Source organism: Marmota flaviventris, chromosome 2, assembly GCF_047511675.1.
Source record: "Marmota flaviventris isolate mMarFla1 chromosome 2, mMarFla1.hap1, whole genome shotgun sequence".
In the NCBI taxonomy this organism is placed as follows: Eukaryota; Metazoa; Chordata; class Mammalia; order Rodentia; family Sciuridae; genus Marmota; species Marmota flaviventris.
The window spans coordinates 169,695,958-169,711,076 of record NC_092499.1 but is presented as its reverse complement, the minus strand read 5'-3'; the positions used below and the strand labels follow the sequence as shown (position 1 = coordinate 169,711,076).

Genomic DNA, 15,119 nt, shown 5'->3' with positions numbered 1-15,119 from the left:
GTAGATGGGGTAGAGAGAGAAGATGGGAGGGGAGGGGAGGGGAGGGGGGATAGTAGAGGATAGGAAAGGTAGCAGAATACAACAGTTACTAATATGGCATTATGTAAAAATGTGGATGTGTAACCGATGTAATTCTGCAATGTGTATTTGGGGTAAAAATGGGAGTTCATAACCAACTTGAATCTAATGTATGAAATATGATATGTCAAGAGCTTTGTAATGTTTTGAACAACCAATAAAAAAAGAGCAGTGAGAGATTAATATTTGGTACTATAACTATAACTAATTTAGAGAACTGTAGTCAAAATTTAAATATCCCTGGCATAGCTAATTAAGCACAGGTAGCCAAGTAGGAATATTATATTTGAAGTTTTGTTGAAAATCTACTTACCATATTTTAAACTTTTCTATCACTTTTTATCTATTTATACTTCAGGGAAAATAGTAAAAAAGCATTCAGTTATTGAAGGCAACACAGCAATTTTCTATCAATGGACATTTTAAGAAGCAGGGAAAAAAATCTTTGTTTATGTGTAAAGAACATTTCCTTAGGATAGTCACTCAGGGATTTGAATTTAATTACTTTTTTTTTTTTTTTTTTTTTTACCAGAAGCAGAAAAGGTCAGGGGCGGGGGCATCCTTGGGCATACAAATTGAATTAATGTATCTTCCTGGAAGCTGAGCTAAAGTCATGTCTTATAACTATGCAGTATTTAAGCTAATGCAAGTGTGATTTACATTTTTCAGGAATGGACAAATGAGGTTTTCAGTCTGGCAACAAACCTGTTGGCCCAAAACATGTCCAGGGACGCATTTCTGGAAAAAGCGTAAGTCACTCTAATTTTATTGCTAAGGGTGTTGCTTCTTCTGAGTCAGTTTCCTTTCTCCTTTGTGAGTCTTTTGTTTATGCTGCACTGGCTTCTCACATTGATAAACAAAAATTTCCCTTTGGGATTTGTTAGAGAACTGATACCTCCACTGTTCAGAATTGGAAGACTTCCAAGAAAGATCACTCTTTCCTCCGAGTTGCACATCCGCGTTACGCCTGGGCTGAGCTTGCCTGAATGTCAATGCCTTTGACACACAGTAAGGAGATACTTCCAAATCCTGGCAGCTGTGCTCAGAACTAGAAGTTATTAATTTCAGAGAGCCTCTGCTCTGCATCTGCCTGTGACCTCTATTATTAATCCAAGGAAGAGAATGAACAGCATATGTTCCTAGTTTCTCTAGAGCCATAGTCCTCTGATGGCTGCTACAGTAATCATCGTGCCTACTTAAATCAATAAATCGATGGCCCTTGTAGACAATCACAATAATTATTAGTGAGAAAAGAGGAAAAGAAAAGATGTAGAGGAAAGGATAGAAGGAAAAAAGAGAAGGAGAGAAAAATGAAGCAGATTAGTACATCAGTCTGGAATTGCAACAGCTTTTCTAAAAAAAAAAAAAATTGTCTGACCAAGGAAAGTAATGACACATGCCAGATGGGCAGTGAGGGGTTCCTGGTTGTGTTCCTTTGTGGCCATTCAGGAGGTTGGGAAACCTCTAAATGCAAACCACAAACAGAACCCTTAAGAGATGGTCCTGGGTTTTACTGAATAGCTTTGTCTCTTCTCTCTTGTTATGCAAGACATACCCACTATTTCAGGCCTCCTATTCCAGCCACATTTCCGTTTTGCTCTTCTGAGGATTCCTTTTACTTTTAGTCAGCACCCCACAGGTCTTGTATAAGTGGTTTTCCATGGGATCATCTCCCCTCCTGAATTTGTTCCCTTAAACATCCTTTTTACATGGCTCCACCTCCTCCCTTCCTTTCTGCCCCTTTCTTTTGCTCCGGTCTTTGTCCCATCTTTTCATCCAACAAACATTGTAGAACATCTATTCTTCCAGAAGTGTTAGTAGAAGTGTTAGTATGAATTAAGATGCTCTACTTGAAAAAGCATTTTTTAGCTGTTATCTGTTACAAATATCTTTTCTAATTAAGTGTTTCCTTATGTAGCTGCTTTGAACATTCTAGAATATGTCTCTTAGTGAGCATATTAACATTTCTGTGGCATATATACCTAGTGTAGGTGAGTACAGTTTTCTAAAGTAGCATTTCCCTTTTACATGTCCATAGCAATGGTTGAGAGTTCTGTTGCTCTCTCTCTACCTATGTGTCCCTAGCAGTTGAAGAGATAAACACAGTCATTATATTCATATAGTGGGATTCAGTACCAAAATGAGAATGAATAATCTACAACTATAAGCAAAAGTTGGTTGGATCTCAAAAATACAACACTGAGTGAAAGAAGCCAGACACAAAAAAAAATATGATTCCATTTTTGTAAGGTACAAAACAGGCAGCAATGATCTGTGTTGTTTAACAGCAGGATCACAATTCATTTTTGAATAGTTCCTTTTGGAAGGAGGTGTGAAAGGGGCTTTTAGGACCCACTAAAGTAACAGTATTCTACTTCTCAATCTGGATGTTAATTTGGAGACTTAAGCATTTTGTGAATTTCAACAAACTGCACATTGGCACAGGTTCTTTTCTTTGGGTTTTATCCTTCAATAATATTTTCATTTAAAAAATTGAAAACTTATTTTTCTGCTTTGTCAACAGCTATACTAAACTCAAGCTACAAGTCACTCCAGAAGGGCGCATTCCTCTTAAAAAGTAAGTCTCCTGAGTGTTTCCCATTGTTCGTTTTCTTTTTCTCAAAGATTTGAATCTGTGCCATGGCTCTGCTTTGTTTCTTCATCAGCCTAAGTGGGAGCTTGGCAGTGCGTGATAACTCTGTCCTCTTGCGTGTGTGCCTCATATCAGAGCAGCTGATTTCTCCATAGCATTTCCCTGGGGTACACTTTTCCTCTGGCGTCCCTTTTTAAAAACACCGAAGTGGGATGGGGAGGGAGTGAGAAGGAAGGGGACCTCATTGCTAAACCCAAAGAAACATCTGATACTCAGACCTATTCTGGGAGTACAAATTGGGTGACCTCGGTACCTCTCTCTACCAAGGTGGCTCTACCTTAAAGCAGGACTTGCAAACTCAGGAGATGGGCAAGGAACTTAAATAACAAAGCAGGGCAAGAAGAAGTAGAAAACTATCTGCAAATCAGTCTAGGGTACTGAGAATTTACCTGCGTCATGTACCTTATGGGATGGGTAACCTCCAGGAAGAGGATTTTTTAATGTTTCAATAGAACCCATAATCCAAATTATTATAGTAAATTGTTCAGCACTTACTTTCTGTTTTTTTAAAAATGAAATTAGTGACCTAAGAAAGTACATCTTTAGATCATATTAGTCAAAAGTCTTTCACTTGACTTATAAGCTATCAGTGAGATTCTGTTCATGAAAAATTTTGAAAAAAAAGTCTTAATAAAACAACATACACACTTAGGGCCATGGGTAGCAACGAGGTGACAAGTTTATTTTAATATTTAATATAAGATGCTATTTGATGCACTAGTTTTTTAATTGGATCATAAGTATTATCTCAGAACATTGACACTGTGTTAGACACTATGATTTTTTAAAAGCACACACAAAGATCTTTCTGAACACAGATGCAGATGTATGGAAGACTAGCTATCCTTTCATTCTTTAAAGGTGAATAATGAATAGGTTTGATTCAATGGGATATATTGAGTGGGCACCATCTGTAGGTCTGTGATCCCAGGGACTTTTAAACATCTCTCATTCATGTGTTTTCACTCCACAGCATATATCGCTTGTTTTCAGCAGACCGGAAACGAGTTGAAACTGCATTAGAGGCTTGTAGTCTTCCATCTTCAAGGGTGAGTGTGTTGCCTCATGGTGATAGCACAGAAAAATAGTTCTTAATGATTTATACTTAATACACATTGTCCCAACACTACCTGGACATATTTTTATAAAGTCTAAAACCCATAACTTATTTATATTTGCAGTGTATGAGACCACTATTGTATTCTTCATTCCCATAACCCCAATATTTCAATCTAGAATGACTCCTGTGGGGCTGGGGACATAGTTCAGTGGTGGAGTGCTTGTCCTGGGGTCCTGGGTTAAATTTCCAGTGGTGAATAATGAGGAAGAAGAGGTGGGGAGGAGAAGGAAGAAAGAAAAATGAAAACCTTAGACAGATACTTGCATTTTGTAGATAAAAAAATCATTAATGTATTCTGGGTGTAGTGGCACATTCCTCTTTATCCCAGTGACTAGAAAGGCAGAGGCTAGAGGAATACAAGTTCAAGGCCATCCTGGACAATTTAGCAAGACTTTTTCCCAAAATAAAAATATAAAATAAAAAAGGGCTGGAGATACAGCTTGGTGGTAGAGTGTTGCTGGGTTTAATCCTCAATACCACACACAGATACATATTTGTGTGTGTCTGTCTGTGTTTGTGTATGTGTAGTAATCTAATCATGTAATAATACAGAAAATAAATAAATAACAAAAAGAAAGGGTCAGCATTGTCAAGAAGACAATTTATAATGTCTATCTTTAAAAAAAAAACTATCTTTAAAATAAACCATTCCTTAATGTCTCTTGAGCTAGTAGCTAATGATAATGTGAGGTATTATGTTTAGGAATACATTTGAAATACTAATTTCACCTTATCCTTCTTAAATTCTTCATTTTAAGATTTATAAGTTGGAGATACATTTAGCATGGTAGTACATGTTTATGAATAAATGTATGTACTCTGCAAGGCTGTGTTCAAAACGTTTTTACCGAGAGTGACACAGATCAAAAGTTTGCAGATAACTCACTTTGCTCTTGGTTGGTAAAGAAGGTGAGAGGACAAAGGATGTAACTTGCTTTTCTTAAATGCCTGATATGTACATACCACTCTATATACATTAACCACCTAGAATAATGTCATATGCTTTCATTTTAATTAATTTCTACATAAGTGAATCTCAAATAAGTTGTTAGCATTGTTTCTAGGTGAACAGTCTATTGCAAAACTCTTTCTCATGTTATATTCAGTGCTTTCCCTTCTATTCTAAATTATTTTTATCCTAGTATCTAAGCAACAAAAAGCACTTATTTAAGGACAACACTGACTTTATAGAAACTCCGAGCCTCTTGAAACACTAGCAAGCACTGAATGAAATCTTAAAGCCACTCTTAAACTTATGATTAAATTATGAAAAAGCATTATTGATTTCTCTTTATTAAATTAATTGGCCGATTTTTGTTGTGAATATTTTTTTCAAAGTGAAGTTTATTAACGACTTTGGTAGGTTACAGGAAACACTGTCCACCACCACTTCTCCTCTACAGGTAGAAAAGGCTAACATTGCTGCCTGAACAGGGCAGAGTTGTGCAAAGGCTCCACAAAACATAGTTACTTTTGCTTTGATAAGCAAAGTAGAGTACTGAGTTTGCTTACCATTGCTCTTCTGATAGATGCTTTAGCGTAGGAAAGATATAGCAATGAAACTCCTCTCATTGACCCAACAAATATTTCTAGAGACTTTACTGTGTATCCACAGGTACTGAGAATGTGGTAGTGAGCAGAAATGAAGTTTAAGGTTTCAAGGACTATAAAATCAGCTGGGGAACTAGTTAAGGAATACATCAACAGGGGCTGGGGATATGGCTCAGTTGGTAGAGTGCTTGCCTCACATGCACAAGGCCCTGGGTTCGAACCAGCACTAGGAAAAATAAATAAATTGAGAGAAGTGTTATGAAAGAAAGAAAGGAAGGAAGAGAAAGAAAGAAGTGGTGCTATGGAGAATAAGGGAAGCTCACTTTAGAAAAAGAAAGCAGTGTGTGCTGAGGCTGGGAAGAAATTTCTGGATTTGAGAAACAGAAAAGACCACTTGTTCAGAAAAAAAAAAAAAGAGAGAGAGATAAAGTATGAAAGTTGGTTTCATAAAGACATGCAAAGAATGGTTAGCCTATCCCTTCTGGTTTTACCTTTCCTGGATAATGCCTTGTGAAATACAAGGATCAAAAATTTTAACTTGGTATTATACATCTGGCTAAGGGAAAGAAGGAATAGAAAAGCTGAATAGAAAAATCAAACCCATCAATCAATTCTCAGTAAATTTCAATTTTCTAAACAATTGGATTCTGACATTTCAGTCAATAAACATAAATTGAGTCTTTGCAATCCGCTCTGTCTATTATAGGTTCAAACTTTCCGACCAATATCAACCAGAGACATTTGAGGAGGTAAATGAGATTCAAATAGCAGGAATTACATTTAAATTGGAAAAAAAATTATCTTTAGCAAATTAAATGTAATGCCAATTCTCTGAAAACAAACTGAAGTTATTTGAAAAATATAATCAACCTCCATAGTAGTTTTGAAAGATTATTTTTCATAGTTAAGTATAATTTACTTGGAGAACTTGTAGAATCAGAATGCCTTTTAAAAAATCTAAACCGAAGATGGTTTCAAAGCCAGGAAATTAATGTTTCTGTGAACTGTCTATTGCACATCAAAGCTATATTTTTAAATCATTGCAGTAATTTCATATCTACGTGACTTTTATGTGGGAAAAATCCACTAATTAGCAAAAAGGTTCTGGATACATTAACAAGGGATATTTTAAACATTGCACACTATAAAAGGATTATATAAAAGGGTTAGCTAGTTTGGCATAAATGGGAAACAATTTCATAGCCAGACATCATTCAAACTAGATTTAATTGTGTTCTGTAAATAGACACATTACCCAGAAACACAGTGGATATCCTGTCGAGATTTTTTAAACATTATCTTTGTACACATTGTTAGGGATAATTAATGCACTTGAACTTGTATCCTGGCTGACATGATCCATTGGAATAACACATTCCTTTAGTGGGTAGTCCTTTGGAGATTATAGTTGTTAGCCTCACGTCACCCTAATTGTTAAAAAGTAGTACTGTGCCGAAAAAGAGAGACAAAGCAATAGCTGTCCTTCTATTAATAATCTAAACTTATTTTCCAGTGAGACCTCTGAAAACCTTCCCATTTTCAGAAAATGACCATTCTACCCACAAGCTGAGAACTGAAAATAATTTATTTGTACCAAATTCCCTTGGTTTTAGGCTTATTAACTTGAAAAGAGCTCAGTGACATTTGGAATTGTATTGTAGTCTTGCCATAACATGGGCCTATGGGGGTGCATTTTAATGAAGAACATAATGAAAAAGCCTGTGTATTTATTTTAAGTTGCAAAGTTTGCTGGGTATAGTGGTGCATGCCTGTAATCCCAGCAACTCAGGAGTCTGGGGTAGAATAATAAGTTCAAGGCCAGTCTGGGCAACTTAGTGAGACCCCATCTCAAAATAAAATTTTAAAAGGGGTTGGGGATATAGCTCATTGGTAGAACATCCCTAGGTTCAATTCCCAATCCTGGGGGTGGAAAAAAAAAGTTTATTGTAGTTGATGGACACACAAATATATTACAAAGGGAAATTCCTTGGGATTTCAAGACTATGATATGTTTTACTGAGTAATACTGTAAATAAAGCTTATAAAATAATTTCTCTGTATAACTGTAGTTCATTGCGTTTCTTCCTAAATCAGAAACTTAATTACTTTTGAGTTGTGATACTGAAAATCACTGATATCAAAATTTCATTTTAAAATCACATTACGTACTCAGTACATAATAAATTAAGAGTAATTTATTTGTAATTATTCTATGGACTCTGGCTAATTCAACTTTTTGATTTATAGTTTTAAAACAAAAATATTGAAAATATGTAGAATTTGTAATTTACTGGGAAGGAATCCACAGGACCACCAAGAAAATAATCTACATGTGGACACTATTTATTTGATTCTGCTTCAATAAATTAATACTTTTTAATCATCAAGTTGAGCAAAAGAAAAGTGAGATAAAGAAAATCAGCTACATTGAGAATTTTATCTTTTTTCATGTGATAAAATTCAACAGTGAAAATAATATTACATTTATTCATATTATCTCATTAATTTGTCCATTTAATAGAAAATCCTACTTCTCAGCTGGTAAATAAACAATGGTTAGATTTTAGGAAAGTATATTGTTCTATGAAATTTTGTGTCTGGACTCTTACGAAAATGATTTTCATTAAATCTGATGCTCAACAAGAAGTACCATACGCAAGCTCTCACTGCCAAAACTCACCATTCTCATAAATTATGTCCATTTATTTAGTAGGTGTTTAATGTGTACCTACTATGTGTTGCACACCAGAATTAGAGCAACTGACAGACATCACACAGGTCCTAACTTGTGCGCTTCAGCAGGTTAGCAGGGAAGAGGGAATGATATAGCCCAGAGCACTAAGTGTTGAAAAATAAGAGAAGCAAGTTATAATGGGAAAAGAAAAACCAGACCAAGTCAGTCAAGGGGGAGACAAGGCCTTCTAGAGAAAGAGCCTTCCAACTGAGCCTTCCAACTAAGCCAAGAAGGAAGAAAAAAATAGTAAGAAGAATACAATTATTGATATTCTTAGATAAAATGAATTTATATCTGTGCTGGATGAGTTTACACAGAGGTAGAGTGGACTCTATTTAGAAGGGAACATGCAGAAATGCACTTGGGGTTTATAAAATGCAATCAAGTTAGATGCCCTTGAGTTGGATGGCAGCACCATTGGGTGTTTTTTGTTTTTGTTTTATCAATTTATTTTAGATCTTTCTTTTCCCATTGTCTAACAACCCAAGAGTAGGGTAGACATGTCCAGACCATTTCTGTATATAGATATATGTGTGTCTAAATCAGAGAGGGTGTCATCGTCTAGTCAATGGGATTTTTTTTTTTTTTTTTTTTTTTTTTTTTTTTTTTTTTAGTAAATCAGACGAAATTTTGGGAACCTGCTTCCAGGTTGTCCTTGTTCCATTTTATGAATGGCAAAATACCAATCAAGCAATCCATGAAAATTTATTTCCCATTGTTCTAGGACTTGTGTTCATGATTTCAAAGTTTGTGTACAAGTAGCCTAAGCCTGCTGGTATAAAGCATCTGTCTATGCTTTATCCCTCTATGTGAAATGATTGATGTGTTGCTTGGTTTTCTCAAAATTCTATTTTGCAACATAAATGCATTTTCCTCTATAAATGGAAAAAAATATGGGGCTACTGTTCATTCCATAAATATGGGGCTACTCTTATACCCAGTGGTAAGCTAAGTTTTCTTACATTAGCAAGCGGTGTACAATTTCAGACCATAATTCAGACAGGATTTAAAAAAAAAATTCTTTTAAAGTAAATTTCAAAACATGAACATGATTAAGAGGAAGGGTGTTTTCTTTGGTTTAAGAGCCTGAAAATAAAAATAATCATATAAACATATACCTGAAATAGGGAAACTGCATGAAAAATGTCCTTCCTGTTAACAAAGACTTGAATACATGCTTCCGGTTTCCATGGCAGCCCAAATAAACAGAAAACAGAAGCCACAGAGGTAGCCTTTTATATCAGTGACTGGCTTCCAGGACAATAAGACAGGAGCAATCAGTGAAAAATAATGGCTGGTGCTGCCCTACTTAGGAAAACCATTTTACAACTTATCACATTATTTAAACCAGAGGGAACATTGTTATAAAAAAAAAAAAGACACACAAATTTATGTTTTCATTTGACAATGTCTTTATCTAGTAGTAACATCACCTTGAAAAAATATTCATTCAAAAACCTGATAAACATCATAACAGTGTGCATATACTTCATGCTGCTGTTCTGCACATTTAAAAAATGATTAACATGGTAAAATTTGTTATGTATATTTTAACAAAATTTAAAGAAACATATTCAAACCAAAAGAAAGAGGAGGAGGGAAAGGAGGAAAAGGGGGGAAGGGGAAGAAAAAAAAGAAGAGGAAGGAGAAAAGGAAGAGTAAGAGGAAAGAGAAAAGGAAGACGAAGGAGATGAAGAAGAAAACTAAAAAAGAAAAAAAGTGCTGCTAAACAGAATCTGTCCTTCCTATGTCTAACTTATCTTAGTAAATGTACTTAGGGAATTGTCTCAACATTTCTTTAGCAGAAGAAAAATCTTAAACTCTAAAAAAAAAAAAAACAGAAAATTAGGATTTTGACACCCCAAATCAGAGTCCAAGTGAGCTCTACATTTGGCCTCCTATATGTGCTCTGGATATTTATTTACCAGACCTCCTAGAAGAAAGGAAAAGAGAAGGAAGGAGACAGGGAGACAGGAAAGGAGGGAGGAAGAGAAGGAGGGGAGAGACAGAAAGAAGAAACAGGAGAGAGGACCATATGCTGACTCTGTCGTTCTATTTCTCAGAATGATTCCATACCTCAAGAGGACTTCACTCCAGATGTGTACAGAGTTTTCCTGAATAATCTTTGCCCTCGACCTGAAATTGATAACATCTTTTCAGAATTGTAAGAGGACATATTTTAATGTGCATTTTCTTCCAGCTTGCATTGATACTCAGGCTGTCAAGATGGGATTTTGAGTAGCACTAGAAGGAGGTGGAAGAGAATCTTACACCATGTCTATGCTCCTGAGTGATCTGTTGGGCATGATCCCATGTTCTTGGTCCTGAGGTGGAGCCACTGCTTTTAATGAGTGATTTATGATTTATGATTCATGTTAGTTTAGCATCTCATGTGGTTCTGTGGGGTTTAAAGATAGAACAGGGAAGTATCTTGGCTAAGTTGGAGATAGACTCCTGTACCAGAAAGATCTGTGACTGAGAACCACTTATTTGATCTGAACCATATCAGTGAAAGAAGAAGTTTGAATTACCAAGAACCCTCCCAGCTGGAATATTATTTGCTTTTATGTTACAAATTACAAATATATGCCTATCTTTTTTAAAGAAACTAAAAAAAAATTCAAGAAAAAAAATGCATAAACCAAAACGTCAAGGCATATGTGGGAAATTTGCAGTTTACCCTTCTTGACACACTAAAATCTACATAATGACAAAAAAAAAAAAAATCAATCCAAAATTGGTGAAAAAAGTAAGGAGAAAGATAGGCAAACAGTTCTGCTGAAAATAACATTGCATGTTGGATGTCTCTGTGATATTTATTGCCATTAAATGTTTATTGAATGTCAACAGCCCTGAACTTGTCATTGGGTTGTTGATTAAATTGTAATGGGCAATTCAAATCACATTATTTAGAAAAGTTATAGACACTTATGAAACCTTAACTTAATGAAATGAAAAACATACCCAAGTAGGTTGTTTATTTTTTAAAGTAACGAATGAGGTACAAATATAACTTTAAATGATTAAATGGGATTTGAGAGTTTGATGACTAAATCATAGTGTTAGTGTCATAAATTTAAAAATCCATACTTCTGTTTAATTTAAAGTGCCTTTGTACACAAACTATGCAGAGTTTTCCTAATGTGGATTTTTTTAGGGATTTGATAATTTTCAGGTATATTAGGATTTAGTGGTGTTGATTATAAAAGACAATTTATAACTCATAGGGATACAGAAATTATGGTGGAGTCACAGTATGTTTTTTGGGGCAAGCTAAGAATTTATATAGCTTTTCAAGTATGGAATGGTTTTGCTTCTCTGTAGATAAATTCATAGATAAGAGTTAATGGGGAAAATATTAAAACTGTTGGTTTTAATTGTTTTTAGTGGTGCCAAAAGCAAACCATACCTTACTGTTGATCAGATGATGGATTTTATCAACCTGAAGCAGCGAGATCCCCGGCTAAATGAAATACTTTACCCACCTCTGAAACAAGAACAAGTGCAAGTACTGATTGAGAAGTATGAGCCCAATAGCAGCCTTGCCAAGAAAGGTCAGTACACTTTGTTCCACACCACAAGGAAGCTCTTATTCCCTATTGTGAATGGGTGGCACTCTGGTAGTTAGGGACATCAAAGACTTCAGAGACTGTTTAGGTCAATTGCCCTATTTGTAAACCTCCTTGTCTTTCTGTCTGAAATCACTGGTTGTTTAAGCCAAAGTAGATTTTTATTTTTTAACTTTGGTGTGTGATTTATTTTAGGTTTATGTATGCATGTAATATATATTTTTATAATGTCTCATTATTTGTTTTGCTTCAGATTTATCCAGTGAGTGAGTGCATTTTTCTCATATAGGAAATTCACTAACTTAAAGTTGCCCTTTCTGTTCTCTTTCTAGTAAGTTCTGTGAAGTAGCCTAAATCTCCAAAACCAAAAAGAATATTCAGTCTACTAAACTCTTTTATTGCAATTTATATGATCTGACAAATTTTTCCACCCACTTTGGAAAATATTCTGAAATCTGATCTTTTATATTTAAAAAATTAGTGTTAGTAGAAAAACTAATCATTAGTCCAAAAAATTGATATAAAATAGGCAGCTCTAAGTTGCATAGAATTCATTTAGAAATTTACATTTTTAATTCAGGAGAAGTCAGTTGCCAAAATATGCAAAATATGATCACAAAAAATTAATTGCTGGAAGTTTTGAATTATATGTGGAACATTTTCCCCAAACAAGATCTTTGGTTGTTTCTCCACCATGAAGATTAAATCTCATCTGCCTTGAAGTTGCTTCACTTAGAAAATCAATACGTTATAACATGTTATTGCAAACTGCCTATTCCATAAGCAGGGACAGCAAAGTTCCAGTTATTGAAAAGGAATAAATTACATGCTAATATGTGGGCAATTTATAAAATAACAAAAATAGCTCTACCAAGCTTAAAAGTCACAAATAAGAATGGTAGTCATAAAAAGAGATTAAAAAGTTTTTTGGCTCATTGTACTTATTCTGCAATTGGTCCTCTGAATATAAAATACATGTATTTAGTATAAAATAAAATATTCTCTCTGCATGTTGTTAAAAGGGAATTTCTAGATAACATTTTTTTTCATTTTTGTTTGTGTTCTTGGTTGAATGCTTTGCTCTATTGTCTTCGTTTCTATCATGGCCATGGAGGTGAGGTCAGTCAAAGGAAGCAACTGACCCAACAGTGTGCCTTGGCAGGGCCAGGCCCGCCCCTCCACACCTGCCTCTTTCCCTAGTACCACTTCTATTTCTCCTCCTCATTACACAGGGAGCAACTTGCTGGATAAGCTTTTGCCTGTATAGCTTGGCATTATCCTTATGATGTCTGAGCTTCTCCAAAAATGACCAACACGATGTTATAACAAATCCAGTATGACTTGGGAAAACAGAAAGTGTTTTTTAAATCAATGAGGCCTCCTAAGCATCAACTGTACCATTTTGCCTCTTTTCACACCACACTGCTGATGGTCCATGCCCCAGCTGCTATGTGACACATCCATATGTCATTTTCTGATAACTTAGATGAACTAGAAGGTACAAAGGGAAAATCTGTGACTGGTTATTGTAGGACTCCATGATCCTAGAAGAATCAATGTTGACTCTAATGGAAATTAAGACTGTTTCCCAGCATTTGTATGATTATTTAGTGCCTTTTTATAAGTGCATGAGGTATGGATTTCACAATCAGAACAGGTGCATAAAATTCAGGTATATTTTTAAAACAAATATATTTCTCTTCCTATGACTTAATATGACACTGATGAATGCCGTGTAACACCTTTAATCACAATATAGAGAAGCAACAAAGAACTGTGGTGCCCCTCACAGTTTCAAAGTTGAGATCCACTGGTCTCCTGGTCTTGGTATTTAATTTCTCTGTGTCTTAATTACTTCATCTTCAGAACTGAAAGGATAAGAGTTCTCCATTGGCTTGTGATTTTGCATTAAATAATGTCTGCATGGTATTTAGAAAGAAGAGTGTGTGGCCCACATGTGGGATGTATAAGTGTTAACTCTTTCCTTGAGGTGTTGAGATGTAGTGTATTGGTTTATATTCCTCAGGTATTTTCACCTATTATTTTTTAAAGAGAACACAAGATGTCTGAGCCTTTCATTTCCCCACCACCTAGAAGATCAACCTGCTCATGATGCATTACTTAATGTAGACTTGTAGGTGTGATCCAGAAATTGACATATAAAGTATTTGTGCCCCAGTTTATGACTTGAGATTATCCCCTGGAGGTCCCTAAACAGAGGAATTTTCTTTGTGCCATCTCCACTGAAAGTCTTGTCTAGCTCATGGGAAGGACAGGGACTCTGGAGTTCATCCCTGGGATTTGGTTAGAGTGCCAACCACCCCAGAGACCTACAGAGACAATTCAGCAGCTCTGTCTGGCTGGATCTGTCATCCTTTCCCCTCCACAGTCCATGTGAAAGAAATCCATCTCTCCAGGTATCAACTAGTCAATTTACAAAAGACCTTAGTAAGGTTGCTTCGGCTCTAAGACGTGTAATTGTGATAACTGCCTTATTTAAGGATAAAGTGAGAAGATGTATGCTGACGTTTAGTTCAGCAATCAATAATCATTCCTTAGGTGGTATAAATTATGATTATCATCATTGAACGCAGGGCACATTAGTACAGGAGGAAGCACACAATCTGTGGTGTTCTGGTCCTGAAACTCAAAACTTACAAGCAAACCTCTATTCATTCATCATTCATAAATTTGGCATTCAGGAAATCATTAGTGACAGGTAAGAGGCAATGGACTGAGAGAGAGGCAAAGAGAAAGCTGGTGCTTTAGGTTTGCACTCTTTTAAAAACAACAAGATATGACTGTAAATAACTGTAACCTTTCAAGTTCTAATGTGCACATGAATCACCTGCAACCTTGTTAAAATGCTGATTCAGGATTCTGTGTTTCTAACAAGTTATTAGGTGATGCTGAGGCTGCAGGGCTAGAGATCACTTTGTGACATGGCTATGAGAGGAAGTGAAGCAAAAGGGAGGGTAGAGCAACATCTTCCTGGAGGGGATGGTCATGGAAGAGACAACATTCAGGCTGGACTCATTTCAACAGGCTTGAACTAGAAATTCCCTAGGAATAGAGGATATAGCATTCTATCATTCACTCAACAAACATTTCTTGAACACTTATATATTAAGCACCAACAAAATTTGAAACAGAAGCTTCAAGGTTTACAAGCTGTCTGAAGAGATCTGAGGACAGGCAACTCTATATGAACACTGAGCCAAGGGAGTTGTTATTTCTAAGTTTCCCATTAGCAACCTAGAAAAAAAAATATTTTCAATCCCAGTATTTCTTTCTTAACCCAAAACCTTAAGTAACAAAATTGTGTTGAACTTGAGCTATTTCATACCACGTGATTTTATTTGCCACTTTGGCGGTTTTTATATGAACAAAGAAGACTACAGAAGATTGTTTCAT

The 15,119-nt window shown here is 35.5% G+C and overlaps 1 protein-coding gene across 3 annotated transcripts in view; it reads left to right on the top strand.

Moving 5' to 3' along the window:
• Plcb1 (phospholipase C beta 1) overlaps positions 1-15,119 on the top strand; it is a 714,003-nt gene that overhangs the window by 484,449 nt on the left and 214,435 nt on the right. For all 3 annotated transcript variants that reach the window (XM_027921686.3, XM_027921696.3, XM_071608751.1), the window contains exons 5-9: positions 748-827; positions 2,603-2,656; positions 3,705-3,780; positions 10,200-10,300; positions 11,524-11,690. In XM_027921686.3, the coding sequence (XP_027777487.3) occupies positions 748-827; positions 2,603-2,656; positions 3,705-3,780; positions 10,200-10,300; positions 11,524-11,690 (478 nt within the window). The remainder of the gene's footprint in view (positions 1-747; positions 828-2,602; positions 2,657-3,704; positions 3,781-10,199; positions 10,301-11,523; positions 11,691-15,119) is intronic.